The 15,618-nt window shown below is 38.1% G+C and overlaps 1 protein-coding gene and 1 long non-coding RNA gene across 3 annotated transcripts in view; one reads left to right on the top strand and one right to left on the bottom strand.

The window, feature by feature from the left end:
- The first annotated feature begins 306 nt into the window (after nt 1-306).
- Nucleotides 307-926, top strand: LOC110675590. The gene is made up of 3 exons (XR_002499634.1): nt 307-578; nt 672-766; nt 837-926. It is a non-coding gene; the product is annotated as an uncharacterized LOC110675590 (long non-coding RNA).
- Nucleotides 927-1,015: 89 nt separating this feature from the next.
- LOC5571302 (uncharacterized protein CG5902) overlaps nt 1,016-15,618 on the bottom strand; it is a 33,491-nt gene continuing 18,888 nt past the window's right edge. For both annotated transcript variants that reach the window (XM_021840966.1, XM_001653565.2), the window contains exons 2-5: nt 13,685-14,225; nt 13,531-13,616; nt 13,227-13,457; nt 1,016-4,866 (exon numbers count right to left, since the gene is read on the bottom strand). In XM_021840966.1, coding sequence (XP_021696658.1) covers nt 4,673-4,866; nt 13,227-13,457; nt 13,531-13,616; nt 13,685-13,983 — 810 coding nt within the window. In that variant the 5' untranslated portion in view covers nt 13,984-14,225 and the 3' untranslated portion in view covers nt 1,016-4,672. The remainder of the gene's footprint in view (nt 4,867-13,226; nt 13,458-13,530; nt 13,617-13,684; nt 14,226-15,618) is intronic.

Here is a 15,618-nt window from a genome sequence, read left to right as displayed (position 1 = left end):
TCCTAAATATCTATTTTTATCTGACCATTCTAAAAATATCGAACTGTCGAGACGAACCGTCCTTGGGGCCGAAAGTCTTCCAAAATACAGATAATAATAAAAATATGAATTTTAATCGATTTTACAGGTTCAAACCAAATTTTACAACGGTAAACAACGACAACGGCGACATCGTGTTTACAACGCTCGCCTTTTGCAGTAGCACGCGGTATACATTAAAATACCAGTTTTGATTCGACAATAATATTTACTAGGTGTCATGTCCATGAGATGACGATAGCGCGTTACTGTTGCTGAATGACAACTAGAGCTGGATATGCAAATATCGTTGAATCGCCTCTCAGTCATCATCTGACTGCCTTACGATCGTTACCATGGTAACACTACCCGCCAACTGAGTTCGTTGCCAACCGATCGGTGTACTTGTTCAACGGAGCAAGAACAACAAAGTAATCACGTTACATAAAATTTAAACGGGAGATTAGCAAGGCTTTCTTTCGTAACATTTTTTCCCATTAGAACAATACAAATGTTCCACGGTTCATTGAACAAGAATCTACGTGTTACGGCTCTCTAAGGTAAATATATAATATATTTTTCGCTCTCTGATATGAAAACATGTAATTAACTTTTTATCCCGTTTTCTATCGCAAAAATAAATCCAAAAACAGTGTAAACTAACTCGCCCAACAATAAAACAAAACGACCGTCGAAAATGGTTTGATGAAAATTCATAAGGTTCTTTTAAAACTAGACTGCACTAAAGGTTAATTGAGTTAAAAACAAAAACCGTAAACTAACGTTTCTTTGTAACATTGTTTCATGTTATATTCTAGGTAATCGAACGAACGGATGCGGCCTAAAATCGCAATCACTGAATTGCATGCAGAAGAGTGTTGATAAAACTTATCGATAAGCTGTGTCAGTTTGATTTTCGTTGACCCAATATACTATGCTTTCAAGTTGGTTTTATGTTTAAAATCTACTTCGCTTTGTCCGTTTTCTGTTTCTACTAATGCAATCCATTCTTAGTTCTACGCGTTCCGTTATGTTTTTCGTGTTTCTGTTTTTTTTTTTTGAACATTTTTCTTTTTGTTAAAGCATGTTATCGCGCCGGAATTCCGTTACATCTGTCTAACTAAGATTTTTTTGTTCCATTATTGTGTGAGATTTTGGTTTTCGATTGGATTTTCATCATCCGTTGCGTTTCGTTCAACTACTGCGTTGCGATGCGTTGGAGTGTGTGTGACTTGTTTTGCGTTACATTTTTTTCTACAGATATAACAAACAAAGGATTTTTCTTTTGTCTGATGAACTATGTTTTCGTCGTCGGTTTTTCGCGCCGTTTGATTGATTCTCTCGGACTACAGTTAATGGTATATTCGATAATAACGCTCTACAATTAATCTAAAATCGCGATGAAGGCAGTTGAAGAAGGTGTTGTTTAGACGATTATGGAAACATTCGAAAAAGTGTAACTTGTGCTGGATTGAAGGCAGATCTTGGAAGAAGAGTTGATTAGGATGATCTCTAGAGCCGTGAGTTGATCAGGATGATCTTGAGCCGGGAAACATTACCTCTTAAATATTTTATTGGACAGGTTGGCTCGTTCACACAATAACTTTCACAACAACAATCTTTCAAATTCTCGTAGAATCGTTCAGATTCTCGTAGAATCGTTCAGATTCTCTTAGAATCGTTCAGATTATCGTAGAATCGTTCAGATTCTCGTAGAACCGTTCAGATTCACGTAGAATCGTTCAGATTCTCGTAGAATCGTTCAGATTCTCGTAGAATCGTTCAGATTCTCGTAGAATCGTTCAGATTTTCGTAGAATCGTTCAGATTCTCGTAGAATCGTTTAGGTTCTCGTAGAATCTTTCAGATTCTCCTAGAATCTTTCATATTCTTGTAGAATCTTTCAGATTCTCGTAGAATCGTTCTGATTCTCGTAGTATCTTTCAGATTCTCGTTGAATCGTTCAGATTCTCGTTAGAATCTTTCAGATTCTCGTAAATTTTTTCAGATTCTCGTAGAATCTTCCAGATTCCCGTGGAATCTTCCAGATTCCCGTGGAATCTTCCAGATTCCCGTGAAATCTTCCAGATTCCCGTGGAATCTTCCAGATTCCCGTGGAATCTTCCAGATTCCCGTGGAATCTTCCAGATTCCCGTGGAATCTTCCAGATTCCCGTGGAATCTTCCAGATTTCCGTGGAATCTTCCAGATTCTCGTGGACAGACGATTTAACAGGATAACAATCTCAGGAAATTTAAGTCAATTTTCATTTCAGCTAATGAGATTCGTTATAAATTTCACTTTTTAAATTAATTAGTCATTTACGCTCTATTGTTCCAGAGATCATCCTTCAATTCAGCACATGATTTACCTCAAGAACAAAAACAGTAATCTAGAATTGTAAGCTAATTCAAACGATCAGTAATTCCACGTTAGTAAGATGATTAAGTACACAAAAGTGAAAACTGTATGACAAAGAGTATGCATGTAGATTCCACGTGCTGTGTCAAGACATGTCTCGTAGCACTCCGCGAATCAAAAAACAAAAAAAAATCCGGGAAATAAAATGCGTATAAAACCTTCACCGCGAGCGAATCACGTCAATGGTGGTTGGATTGGTGGTCGATGATGTTTGCTGTGAGATGCACAGATGGAATAGTGGGCAAACTGGCGCTGCCCGCTTCCCCAGTTGGATATCAACAATAGTTTCAATTAGTAATCATTATTCATTACATAATATTATGCTTATCAACTAATGCTTTGAGAAACGCTTACACGCAATCTATCCGGTCGGTTGGTCGCCGCACGTTTAGCGAGAGTTTTGTTTTTTTTTTAATTCCAAACTTCGAATTATACGTTTCAAGCTAGACTACCTGCGTGTTTTGTTATTTTTACTCTTTTTTCATGTTTGGAATTTCATCTGCTCAAACTCGGTTCAAAAATGGTTTTGTATCTTAATTTTTAAAATAGTGTTTACTCTTCTTATATCATCGCTCATTAAGGGTTATTATAAGTGTTATATCGCTAATTAGTAATTAATCTGTAATGAACATTTAGTCACCGCTTTTTTAAATTCTCAATCCGTGGCTTATTGTTTGAACCGAAAAAGAAGGCCGGAACGGAGTTGTCCATGATCGGACAACTGCAATTGGGAATCATTCCTAATCCGAACATTCCACCTAGCGGCGCTACCGACGCCACAGTGGGCAAAAACGGACAAACTCGAATTCCGATGGAAAAATGCTCAATAAATCGATTGGCTCAGGTTTCATCCTGTGAAACCCTCAGAAAGCAATTCATTTTTCACTTTTCCCCTAAATTGGTGCCTCTGGTGCCCGAATAACACTTATCATGTCAAACTTTGGCTTTGACTTTTTCCATGAAAAACCAATGAAAAATCGAAACAAGAAATTTTTAGCAATTATTCTGTCCAAAATCACAAAACTTGCACAACTGAAACCGATGTAACTTTTTTCAAATTGTCATGGAACTTTAACACGTTTCGTTGATTAGTTGATACTATCTAAGAATCACATGGACTTTTTTATTTTTGAAACGTATCTGGGTCATCCTAGATATTAGAGATGTGTATAATGTTTGAAACGATACTAATAAAGGAATTAAAAAAATGGACGTATTATTCCGTTTGCAGCTGAAAAGTCCACGGTAATGGATCATTGAAGGTAGTTTTTGTCAGTGCTAACCGCATCAAAACAAAGGCGCCACTCTATATATGAGATTTAACATTGTGACAGCATTGCTGTTCTGTCAAACACACAAGGCTACGGTGGCGCTATCTATGCTTTCCATAGCGGCCGTTTTGGTTATTTTAATGATCCATTGTACATACATAAAAAAATGGCGATAAAATGGCTTGAGACGATTTATTGAGCATTTTTCCTATCCGAAATGTATCATTTAAAAATTCTAACTCAGCGGCTTCAAAGTAAGTCCGATATTGCCCACTGTGCAACGGAACGGTCCTACCTTGCACACGCGATTGCTGCCCATGAACGATTGGCAAAGGTAGAAAAACTTGTTTTAATTCGTATTTATAAGAACGGTTTGTAATTTTTATTGGATGTTGTTATCTGCCTGGATCATACCACCGCGTGTCGCTGCTGCCATCGCCACCACCAGTGCCGCCACCGTGGTGGTGATGGCGATGATCGTTTAGTTGAAATACCGGAAACGGGCCGGACCCGCTGGTGGAAGGAATGGCTGCTGCACGATCGGTCGCGACTGTGATGGCTGTTGCTGCGGATGAAACGGACTGGGATGGTACTGGATCGGGTACTGTGGCAGGATTGAAGAAGGATGGCGCGGGTGGTGATGATGCGAATACGGTTGCACCGGATTCATTCCCGGTGGCGAGAATGATGAGGACAAGGACGATGAGGATGACGAGGAGGACGACAAGGACGACGAGGAGGAAAAGGATCCACCGACAGACTGGTCCGGTGGTTGGACATGGCCGGTGCCGTTCCACACCAGCGGACAGGTAGGCGACGGTTGCAGATTTTGCAACGGTTGATGTTGGTAGTGATGTAGCTGTTGTTGTGGCGGTTGAGGGCGCTGGCTTAGCTGCCTGGGCGGCGGAGGCGGCGGCGGAGGTCGTGGCGGAGGTCGTGGCGGAGGCAGATAAAACACGTGTTGTTAGCATTGTACTCTACCGGGCTGGTTGTATTGCGATTGTCTTTCCAGCAGGTCGCGGTACTCGCCGTAGGTCATGTGGCACTCCTGAGACGTGTAACGGGTCAGCTTGATTGAACGGCGCATCTCCGGCGTGATGGCAGCCTTGTAGCCGCCCTTACGCAGCAGCGAGTCGATCGTTTGGGTTTGATCCCATCCTAAAATAGAAAATAGCCTTTTTAGAATTCGATTATCAACACAAAAATGTCCTTGGCTTTCGGTTCTATATTCACTGTACCTCTAGTTGCTTATTCCCATATTGTTTAGCGGGGTTAAGACATCCCATATAGCAGTACTTCCCAAACTGTGCGCCGCGGCGCCCTGGTGCGCCGTAGCACTTCTTCAGGGGCGCCGCAAGTTAACTCATGATTAAATTTGAAATCTTCCCATTATCTTAGAAAGCCTCTCAAATTTTCGAAAATAAGTACTGGTCAGGCTCGTTTAAAGAAAACCGTTCTTCGACGACTTTTAAACAAATTATATCCGTTTTCATCGACTGTCATTGGAACATTCATTGTTGAGAACTTTTGAACTCGTTTTTAGAATTTAAGGCCTACCGCACAGTGTCGTCAAGCATTGTGCTGAGGAGTGTTACTTCTATTCCCACTTCATCCGGAAAACTTTTCATGAGGAACGATTTCCGATTGTGTCAACAGAGCGTTGAGTGCTGGTCCGTTGTCTAAAGTGGTGCTTCTTTCAAGAGACAAAATGGTCCACTGGAAGCATTAAAGTGTTGGATGCAATTAGGTTGACTATATTTATTTGATTGACTCAAAACACAGCATTCAAGACTAGTTTTGCTCAGATTGTTAGGTTTGTCACCGTAATTTTTGATAAAATGTATACGTAATGTAAAATGTTTTTTGCTACAAAGGAATAAAAAAAACAGAGGTGTTACCAAGAGGAGCAAAAAATGAAAATTTAATTCAACATTTACAGCTCAGAAAATACTCATTTTTGAAGACTTGCTTTCCAATTTATTATACGTTAAATGTCCAATCTTATTTTTTATTTGAGTTTTGAGATCTGAAGCTTCTCTTTCACGTTTTTTTTATCCCATTCATCTCCTCGCACAATTTATAAGTTTCTAAAAAATCTTTGGCGTTCAGGCATTGATTGTAATTTGTTAGTAAAAATTCCATTTATCGCTAAGGAGTAATGTAGCAAAATGCTCACTTACTAGAACAGAAGTTTCACGAGTTCACATTTTATTTGCAACAGTATATTTGTGTGAACAAATGTGCGAAGAAATTGGAGTATTCCAATCAGAGTCCAAATATGTCAAAGAAAATTTAATTTTTCACTTTTAATTGGAGATTTAACTTTGGAAAGCATTGGCAACTACAGTAATCGAACATCAGAATGATAAAGTCTGGTTCATTTTTTTTTTCAAAGGGCGATGAAATTTACAAATTTTGAATATCATTTGAATTGATATTCATTGACATTTGAAGGCCCTGATCCCAATATCGTTTGAAAATTGGCATTAAAAACTAAACACATTTTTGGTTTCAAAGATAACTTTGGAAGTTGTGCTTAGAAAAGGACACAAACTGTCTATAAATTGCAGCGTACATCACTTTGAGTTTATAGTTTTAATCAAGGTGATCAAAGTATTTTAGAAAGATCGTTATGCGAATATAATTTGGCCATCCACGGCAAAATCAAATGGAAGTGGCCAAATTATATACGCGTATCGCACTGTCCAAAATACATAAAACACCCGAATAATCCTCCATTCAATTATTTTAGTGTTGTTTTGTCCATATTGGAAGTATTATACTTCTGGTAAAGATAAATACAAAAAAAAGGTATCTCATGTATAAGAAAGTCCTCAGCCTTCAGTTTTTAGCTCCGGTGCGCCGCGCCGTTTCCAGAGAATTGCCAAGGGCGCCATGATCTAAGAAAGTTTGGGAACCTCTGCCATATAGTAATAATATTGGAATACATATCTTCTATTGGCATTAAGCCATTTGGCATAACCATTTTGAACACTGAATTACCATTTGGCATTATTAGTGTTCTACCATTGCTATGCTTCTTCTTACCAAACATGCTGTTCTTCATGCTATATCAATTGACAATAATGAAAAATGGTTCTTGATCATTTGATTAATTCTAAATGACTTTATGCTGAACTATTTTAACAACTGTTTGTAACAATTCCAAAAAAGACAAAAAAGGTATAAAAATGACCAATAAAATTCTGCGAAAACACCTGCAATAATTCTTCTAAAATTTTTCAAAGCTTTCTCCGGAAGTGTTTTTTAATTCTTTGAAACTTTTAACTTCAAATGTTTATAGCAGAGTTCTACTAACCACAATTTTGGTATTTTATCTTCTAGATATTTTCCGATGAATTACTTCAGGCATTCCCACTTGATTTTTTTTTTTAGGAAAAGCATCCATAATTTTTGTAGGGAATGCCATAGATTTTTGAGGAATCACTTCAATAAAAATCCACATATTCATCCCTTTCTTCTTTTTTTCAATTCGTTTGTTTAAAGGCTTGGTTGGTGTTCAGACAAATCAAGTGCATCACAATATTTGCGCTATTTGCTGTAATAATGGAACTTATCTATTTGATGATACAGCTGTGTCAATATGGCATCGGAAAAATGATAACTGATGGAGTTCTTAACGTATGTTAAGAATCCAAGGTTTCTTATTAAATTACCAAGAAGTCCTTTGGAAATTCGTCCAGAGATGTCACTGAGGACTCCACCATAAATAACTGTAAAATTTCTTCAAAAATTCTTCCAGGCATTTTTATTGGAATTTATTCAGAACATGTTCAACGCATTAGATTTTTTTCAGCAATTTGTTGAAGAGTTTTGTGAACAATTCCATCAAGTCTGACGTATTTCTTTCCAGAAGTGTTGAGTGGTGAACTCCACTAGGACTGAGAACCACCATAATAAAGCTTTTAATCGTCTTCTTGAAGTTCCTTTAAGAACAAATTTTGAATTCTTTGAGGGAGTTCCTAAACAATTCGAAATTCCACTAGGGGTTATTCAAAATTCTTCAAAGATTTCAACTGGAATCATTCCAAACATTGGTCACGCTGTGCATTTAATTAATTGGGACAGAAAACTAAAATCACTTCCTAAGGAGGTCCAAAATACGACCGTTACCCTATCATACCGCTAAAGAATGATTTTATTTATCCCAAATCGAAAATCATCCAATCGTTGTCTGAAATACCATACGGCAGACTAATGATCCAAAATATGAAATCATCCTTGTGAATCTTAACATTAACATGGCGGCAGCAGCGTGACGTGCCCGTCATTTTCTTGTAGATTTCACAGGTAATTGCATCATATGATTGAATAATCCAAACATCCCCATTAAACATTTGACAGTTTAATAGCCGATTAAATTGGTTGAAAAATCGGTCGATTATTGCACCGACGCTTATGGAAGTTTAACACAGCGATCAACTGACTAATCTCCAGATTAAATCAATCGACTGAGGAAATCTGGTGTTTAGTAGGTCAACTTGCTTGGATTTTACTTAAAATACCGATTTATCTACCTAATTAGTAGGAATACGTCGGCCCACCCTATTAAATCGGGTGATATTCGGTTGATCCCGTGTTAATCTTCCATAAACGTCGGTGCAACAATCAACCGATTTTTTCAACCAATTTAGTCGGCTGTTGAACTGTCAAATGTTTATTGGGGATATCTTTATGTGTAGCACCAGTTCAAAGTATAAGACTCGATTCAAGGGTACCAAAACAAGAAGTGGCTCAACTCAACGAAATTTCTTCCATCACAGTTTTGGTCACATCACAATACTCTGCATATTCGCTTCAAGCAGATATAGGATCCTGTATACTGGACTGGAGCATGACGAATATTACCTTCATAAAGGCAAATAAAGAATTGTGTACCTATAACTATGGACGATTAGTGGTTATTTACTTGCTATTTGAAATATTTTCAATTTTTTATTAACAAGCATGCAATATGAGTTGTTTACATTGACGAATGATAATCATTCATTTTGATGCATCCTGTGGAAGGATGAAAATCATGAATGATTTTCATTTGGTATGATTTGTAAACAAATGATTCCGAAGAGGATGAAAATCATCTTGATTGTGTCTGAAAATAGGTATGGGGCTCGGATGAGGCAAAAATCATTCAATTCAAGGCGGGAGATCTCGTTCAGTGTATATCTCGATGCGTGGACAATTTCTTCCCAGAAATGGTCCAGAAAATCAATTTTTTAGAAATGTCATTTCAAAGGGGGCTCTCTGTAGGAAATTTCTTGACCCAAGGAATTTCTTTACTTTTCTTGAGCGAAACAGCTTAGCTTCTGGAAGAAAAGTTATTCAGCTTCTTCTAAAAGAGAAGCAATTCATAGTCTGCTATTCAAGATGTTCTGCAGCTTTTAGAAGGTAGACGTTTTCTATCTCCTGAAAAAAAGCTTTCCAACTTCTGGAAAATAATGTTTTTTTTTTTTTGACGAGAAGCTTCACAGCTTCTGGAAGAGAAGATATCCAGATTCTGGGATAGAAGCGTTATATGCCCTATCTACAAAAAGGGCGACATTTATCGTTCAATCACCATCCTAAACGCCGCCTACAAAGTGCTATCCCAGATTCTTTTCCGTCGTCTATCACCTATAGCAAACGAGTTCGTGGGAAGTTATCAAGCAGTTCGAATTCTTGAAGTTTATTTCAATAAACGTAAATTTTACCGATTCTTGTAGTTGTTTTTAGACGAATTTCTGTTGAAATTATCTGAGGATCTTTAAATTTTTGGATCATTTTTTAAAATGCATTTTGAGAAAAAAAAAAAGATAAATAGAAAAAAATCTCTAATTTAAATTTCTAAAACAATTGAGAAATTCTTACAAGCTCTTTTGAAAGATTTTGTAGGAAAATTCATGTAAAAATCAATCAAAAGGAGCAGCAACGTTTTAAGCAATCCTTATGAGCATCCAGGAAAACTAATATCATAAAGTGTTTCTAGATAAATTTCTAGTGTACACATTTAGATTTTTTCACAAGCTCGGCTGTGCGAATCTCGGTTTTCTAATTCAAACCGAGACTCAGCCAATAAACTGTCCAGTTACTGAGCAACAATGCACGATTTACTGATACTTAGCTTTTATTTCCTGAGATCACAGGAAATTAGTTTTCCTACTACTCGGTTGTGAGAATCTCGGTAAAGGTAGCGCTTCGTGAAGCCCAAGCAGGACGGTTCGGTTTTGCGTCGTCCGATAGATTTTGCTCACAGTTTCGCGCGTGTTTTCGTCGCCGAATTTTTTTTTTCTTTTTTTTTCCTGTTCGTCATGCTGGGTAGTGCTTCGTGAAGCCCAAGCAGGACAGTTCGGATTTGCGTCGTCCGATAGATTTTGCTCACGGTTTCGCGCGTGTTTTCGTCACCGGAGATTTTTTTCCTGTTTGGGAGCGTCTTGCTGGGTAGTGCTTCGTGAAGCCCAAGCAGGATGGTTCGGTTTTGCGTCGTCCGACACGGTTTCGCGCGTGTTTTCGTCGCCGGAGATTTTTTTTTCCTTTTTTGGAGCGTCTTGGGTAGGTATTTGGGAAGGCCCAAGCAAGACAGTTTGTTTTCGGGACGCCGGAAGTTTTGCTGTCAGTGTCAGTTTTGTGTTCAGTCGAGGATGGATTACCAACTGGTGAGTTCGTTTCATGCTTATGATAACACATTTTTTCTTGAAAGCGTAACTTTTATGCAATATTAAAACACACTATATGTAAGTGTCGGCATTATGTTTTTTTATACAATTTCAATATACATATGTTTTTCTCTTTTTGACATTATTAAAAATTATCTTTTGAATTGTTCGACATTGTGAATGTTGACGTATTTTTTAAAACTTCTATCATATCGAGACAAAATGCACAGTAATACTCATATGTAATTTTCAAACAAACTATGTATGGTTCGTCACTACAAGTTTCGGCATTATTCATGTTCCATATAATTTAAAATATATACATGTAATTTTTAGTTTTCGTCTTTTGAATTGTTCGACATTATAGATGTTGACGTATTTTTTAAATCTTCTATCAAAAACTTCACGAGACAAAAATATAAAACTAGCTTTACTATAAGTCGTATATTTCCCCCTTGTCCTTGGATCGCATCACCGACCAGAGGTGACTCCCAGATCTTTTCCTCCCTCGCTAATAAACACCCTTCCCGTGGTTATTGTGGAGATGCAGAGGTATTCTCGGTCTCTAGAAGCAACCATCATTACACCCTAACATTCCTTCCCCATACCACCTGACTGTAAGGACTTAGCCGGCGCCGTTATTGATCAATAATATTAGATCTGCTAAAATTGCACTTCGAGAGTAAGCGGAAACTCCCATCCCTTATTCATTTGGATCGTAGTGCAATTCTTACCAGTTCCGATCAATCACGGAGTAGCAACCATTGACATGTCAAGTCAGTCTATGCTATGCTATGCTACTCGGTTGTGCGAATCTCGGTAAAAATTAATCGAGATTCGGCATTCTAAATTAAGTGTGAATCCCAAAAAAATACTTTTAGATTTTCCCGTAAAAAAATTGTTTCTTTTTCTAGGAATAATTCTCTGAAGTATCTTTCATGTCGTAGGTTTCATTGTAATATGTTTCCTGAAAAGAATTTCTAATAGATTCTAATAACAAAACACGAAGTCTATCGAGAGCTGGAGGTATTTCTTAGAGACCTTTTAGAAACACTCAGGCTACGTAGGAGGCATTATTTTAGGCAGCGCTGGAAGGATTCCAGGAGAATTTCGTAAGGAATCACCTAGTAGTCTTAGAGGTGTTTCAAGCGGTTTATCTGTCGGATTTTTTGAAGGAATATCTGATTGCATTTAACCAGAAACATTGAGAAAAAATATTCGTGTAAACTTCGAGTAACTTTTCAAAAAATTGGATAAAATTCGATGCATCTAGAAGCATTTGACAAAAACTCGGTCTAGCTTCAGTAATTTACTTGGACATGCATTTTGGCCACCGGATTCCGGAGTTGTTCCGGATGTTCCAATGTCATGCGCAAATCTCGTTTTTTTGATGCCCAGTTGGATATGATTTCGGACTGGGAGGGAGGCACAGATATTACACACGAAATATGACTCAACACTTTTCTAAACTGCAAGATAACTCCCGCTCACCAACGACAATCAAGGCAGGCTTGGGAAGAATCGCTACTTTTCTTTTATTGTGTACCTTCGATCTTTCTGGACAAACTTGGAAAAAGGGCCATAGTTTTATGTGTATTTAATTTTAATTTTGATTGAGAAACAGTAAAAAGATGCGTGTTTCAATGCTTTATATTCGATCAAATTAAAAGGTGCTATCGTAGCATTGCTTTTGGGTGTGCAGGAATTGATTTTCAACCGATTGTTGTCAACTTTGTTGAAATGTAAAAAAAATGTTTTGATCCAATACGCGCTTTTATCAAGTTTGTCCATTCTTTAAGATATGGGCTCACAGTGACAGTTCGTGACAGCAGAATCTCGGCTCACTATGACGTATATAAATTTTGTATCGGTTCCTCCCTCCCAGGTTTCGGATATTATATACATGTTTGGAAATACAAACATGACTGACCATATTTTCTGGAACTAGTTTACGGAATTCGCCATAATTCGGAAGATTTCCAACGAATTTTAATGCGTTCGGCGGCATTCAACTTTCAATTGGATCTGGTTTCTTGGAAAATTGTAAACATCTATACAACTTTGCACTGCACAAAAATACAACCTACAGAAAATAAAACGAGACATGACCTTGGAACATCCAGAACAACTCCGGGATCCGGTGGCCCAATGAAAATTACTGAAACTAGACTAAATTTGCCGTCGATGCATCCGTTTTTTTTTTTGTTTTTTGTTTTAAATTAATTATACTTTTTACAGGTTGATCTGTACAGAGACTGTTATACCTTTATTTTTCAATATGGGACTGCACTAGTTTGAATTATATTCACAATATTTTCGAAAAAACTGTTTATTTTTTTATGTGCGCATATGAAAATATACATAAAAATATGTGTTGCCCGCCAAAACAAAATTTTTGAAGGAAATTCATATGGGACAATTATCTTTTTACGGGCAGTATTCCTGGGATAACTCTTAAAGAAATTCAAAAAATAATCATTACAACAGGAGTGATTCCTGAACTTTTTAAAGAATATATTTCTCCTGAAATCTATAGGATTTTCAAGAATTAACTTTCTTCAAATTTCAATCTATTTCCAAAAACTCTGCAATTCATTTTTAAAACTTCAACTTTCTTCCGTAGCGCATGGCCTTTAACCTAAAGTTTTAGTTTTAAGGGTTTAACCTGAATGCTTCAGTTTTCTATGATTCATCTGAGATCACCAGCTGCATACCGAAATATATAAGTCAACAATATTGTCAAAATGGATACAATTTGCGACAGAATTGTCTAAGGCGAGCCTTCAACATTGTCCTAATTGAAATCACATAGTTGCCCTCTCAATTATGGAGACATTTGTCAAGTATCCCCGCCCCCAAACTCACCTTGCTCGGTGGCAACCTGCGGCAGGTAGGTGGCAGTTCGCTTCGAACCACGTTCGTTGTAGAACTCTATCCGGATGCCGTGCACGCCGAGCGTCCAGTCCAAATAGCCGCAGGCTTCCTCGAAGCCCTGCAGGATCGACACCGACACGGTCAGTCTTTGGATCTCGTCTCGCGTGATCGGCGAGAAGCGCGAATCCTTTAAAGCACTTGTTATTGCGTATTCTCGAAGACCTTGGAAAACGTTAATAGGTTAATAAATGATGAACACCTTAATGGTATTTTTATCCGACCCCAAAGCACATACCTGAGTGTAGACGCATTGCGCTGAATGTCCCTATACATCCGCGCAGTCGCTTGTCCTTCCCAATCTTCCAAGTGACAAACAGTGGGCTGTAAGAAACAGGATCTCAATAAGTGCTCAAAACCCCCTGCCTGTTCCCAAACAGCCGCCAACTCACAATGGTTCATTGGTGAAGGACGGTGTACGAGGTTCCTCCAGTTGGTTCAACTCCCGGTGCAGCACCTCAAAGCAGTAAAAGCACATTTCCGGCATGGAGTCAATCATCGATTGGCCTCCGTCGCCGCCGGCAGAAGCATGCCCATTGGTCATGTAACCATTGGTGTGGCCGTTCACCATGGTACCCTTTCCACCATTGGAGCCACCTCGGCCATTGTTTCCGTCAGCGCAGTGCCCGTTAGCGTTCGCATAGTTTCCATTGAGCTTCTGCTTTTTCGTCCCACAACAACTGGACGACATGCTGCTCGGACGCTTATTACTGCTGTTACTGCTACTGCTGGTGCTGCTTCTGGGGTCGCCGTCGTTGCTTCCGGTGCTTCTCCTCGAACCCTCTGCCTCCCGCTCTTCGGAACGAAGCCGATGTGACACGCTCTGCTGTCTTTGGCTGCCCTCGGCTTCGTTACCCCCACAACGGTTCGATCTTTGATTAGACGTTTTCGGATCTGTTACAATACGGTGCTACTGGAAAAATTATCGGTGTGCTGAAATAAAATCATAGGTATTTGATTATTAGGTGAATTTTAAAATACTTTCATTTTGCAACGTTTGGTGGGCCAATAAGAGCGCAAGTCAATCCAAAGCCGATGATAGGAGGGGTAATGGCTGAATAGTCTATGCTGACCACGCAAACGCCATGGGAGAGGGAAAATAGGATTGGCTTGGGTGTAGTGTGTGCATACGATGGTTTTCTTCAAGTCGAGTCTAGTACACGACACTGAAGACGGCCTTACAGTTGAGGTCGAAATACGCGTATCTGTCAAAGGATACAAACTCTAGTGGAATTAAATGGTATAGTACTAAATTCGGTTTTTTCATCTACTTATAGGTATTCTACTAAACAGCTCGAAGATTTATTATTATGTGTTGTTACCGTTTATTGGGTATTTTTTGTGGAAAATAAGTTTATATGATGATTAAACTTCAAACAAAAAAAAAAACAGCTTCATTCAATGAAAAACAACTAAGAATATGTGGTGAGAGAAAAGTTGTAGTGTTTAATAACTGACTGAAACTGCTAAAGTACATAAAGGGAGATCCCGGAGATCCCACAGTACCGGACAACACCCAATATCGGACAAAGTCGAAACATTGAGAAATCATGGTCCAATCAAGATGGCGTATTAGAAGAAAAAAAAACTATTATGGAGAGTAATGTTATGCGTAACTATTATGCGTGGAATAACACATCCTTAAAACATGCATGGTTTTTTGAAAAAGTAAGAAAGTTTGGAAATCGTTGAAAGTTGACACATTGCACAGTGGCGCTTGGCCGGACAAAACCTCAAAAATTCATGTTCTCAAAATCACTAGTAAATATTTTTTTTATAGACTTCTTTATCATTTAGTGACAGTTTCTCAAAATTTGAGAGTGATCTGTTTTGTTTTCGATTTTTGGCAGCATCGTAAGTGCGGAAAAGTCAGCAAAATTGGACTGCTTAAAATTCATGAACTATGGTTTACCTATCAAACTTCAAACAGCCGTATCTCAACGAAATCATAACCAATTTTATCTCAATAGGTTTCATTTGAAAGCGTAGTTGTAAGCCTCTGCTTTGACAATAATTACATAATTTTCAACACATTGAGTTGTTATTTGTACCAAAATAAGTTTATCGCAATCTTTCTCAAAAATTTTGCTAAATTTTCAAAACTTCGTCCGTTTTATGTGAAGTGTTTCGGTACAATGAGTCACTCACTATGCAGCAGCAAATCATCCATACTTTCTGAAGTGCAACAGTTTTTCTTGCCCCTCTTTGCCCCTACAGGTGAAAATCACATTATAATTTTCCATTATTATTTCACTATTTCATCATTCAAATCAGTATAATATGCCATGGCCCATTTGAAATTTTACTGGATTTACTAAAAGGAAAT

This window comes from Aedes aegypti, chromosome 1, assembly GCF_002204515.2.
Source record: "Aedes aegypti strain LVP_AGWG chromosome 1, AaegL5.0 Primary Assembly, whole genome shotgun sequence".
NCBI classification, from domain to species: domain Eukaryota; kingdom Metazoa; phylum Arthropoda; class Insecta; order Diptera; family Culicidae; genus Aedes; species Aedes aegypti.
This window is presented reverse-complemented; position numbering and strand designations above follow the sequence as displayed.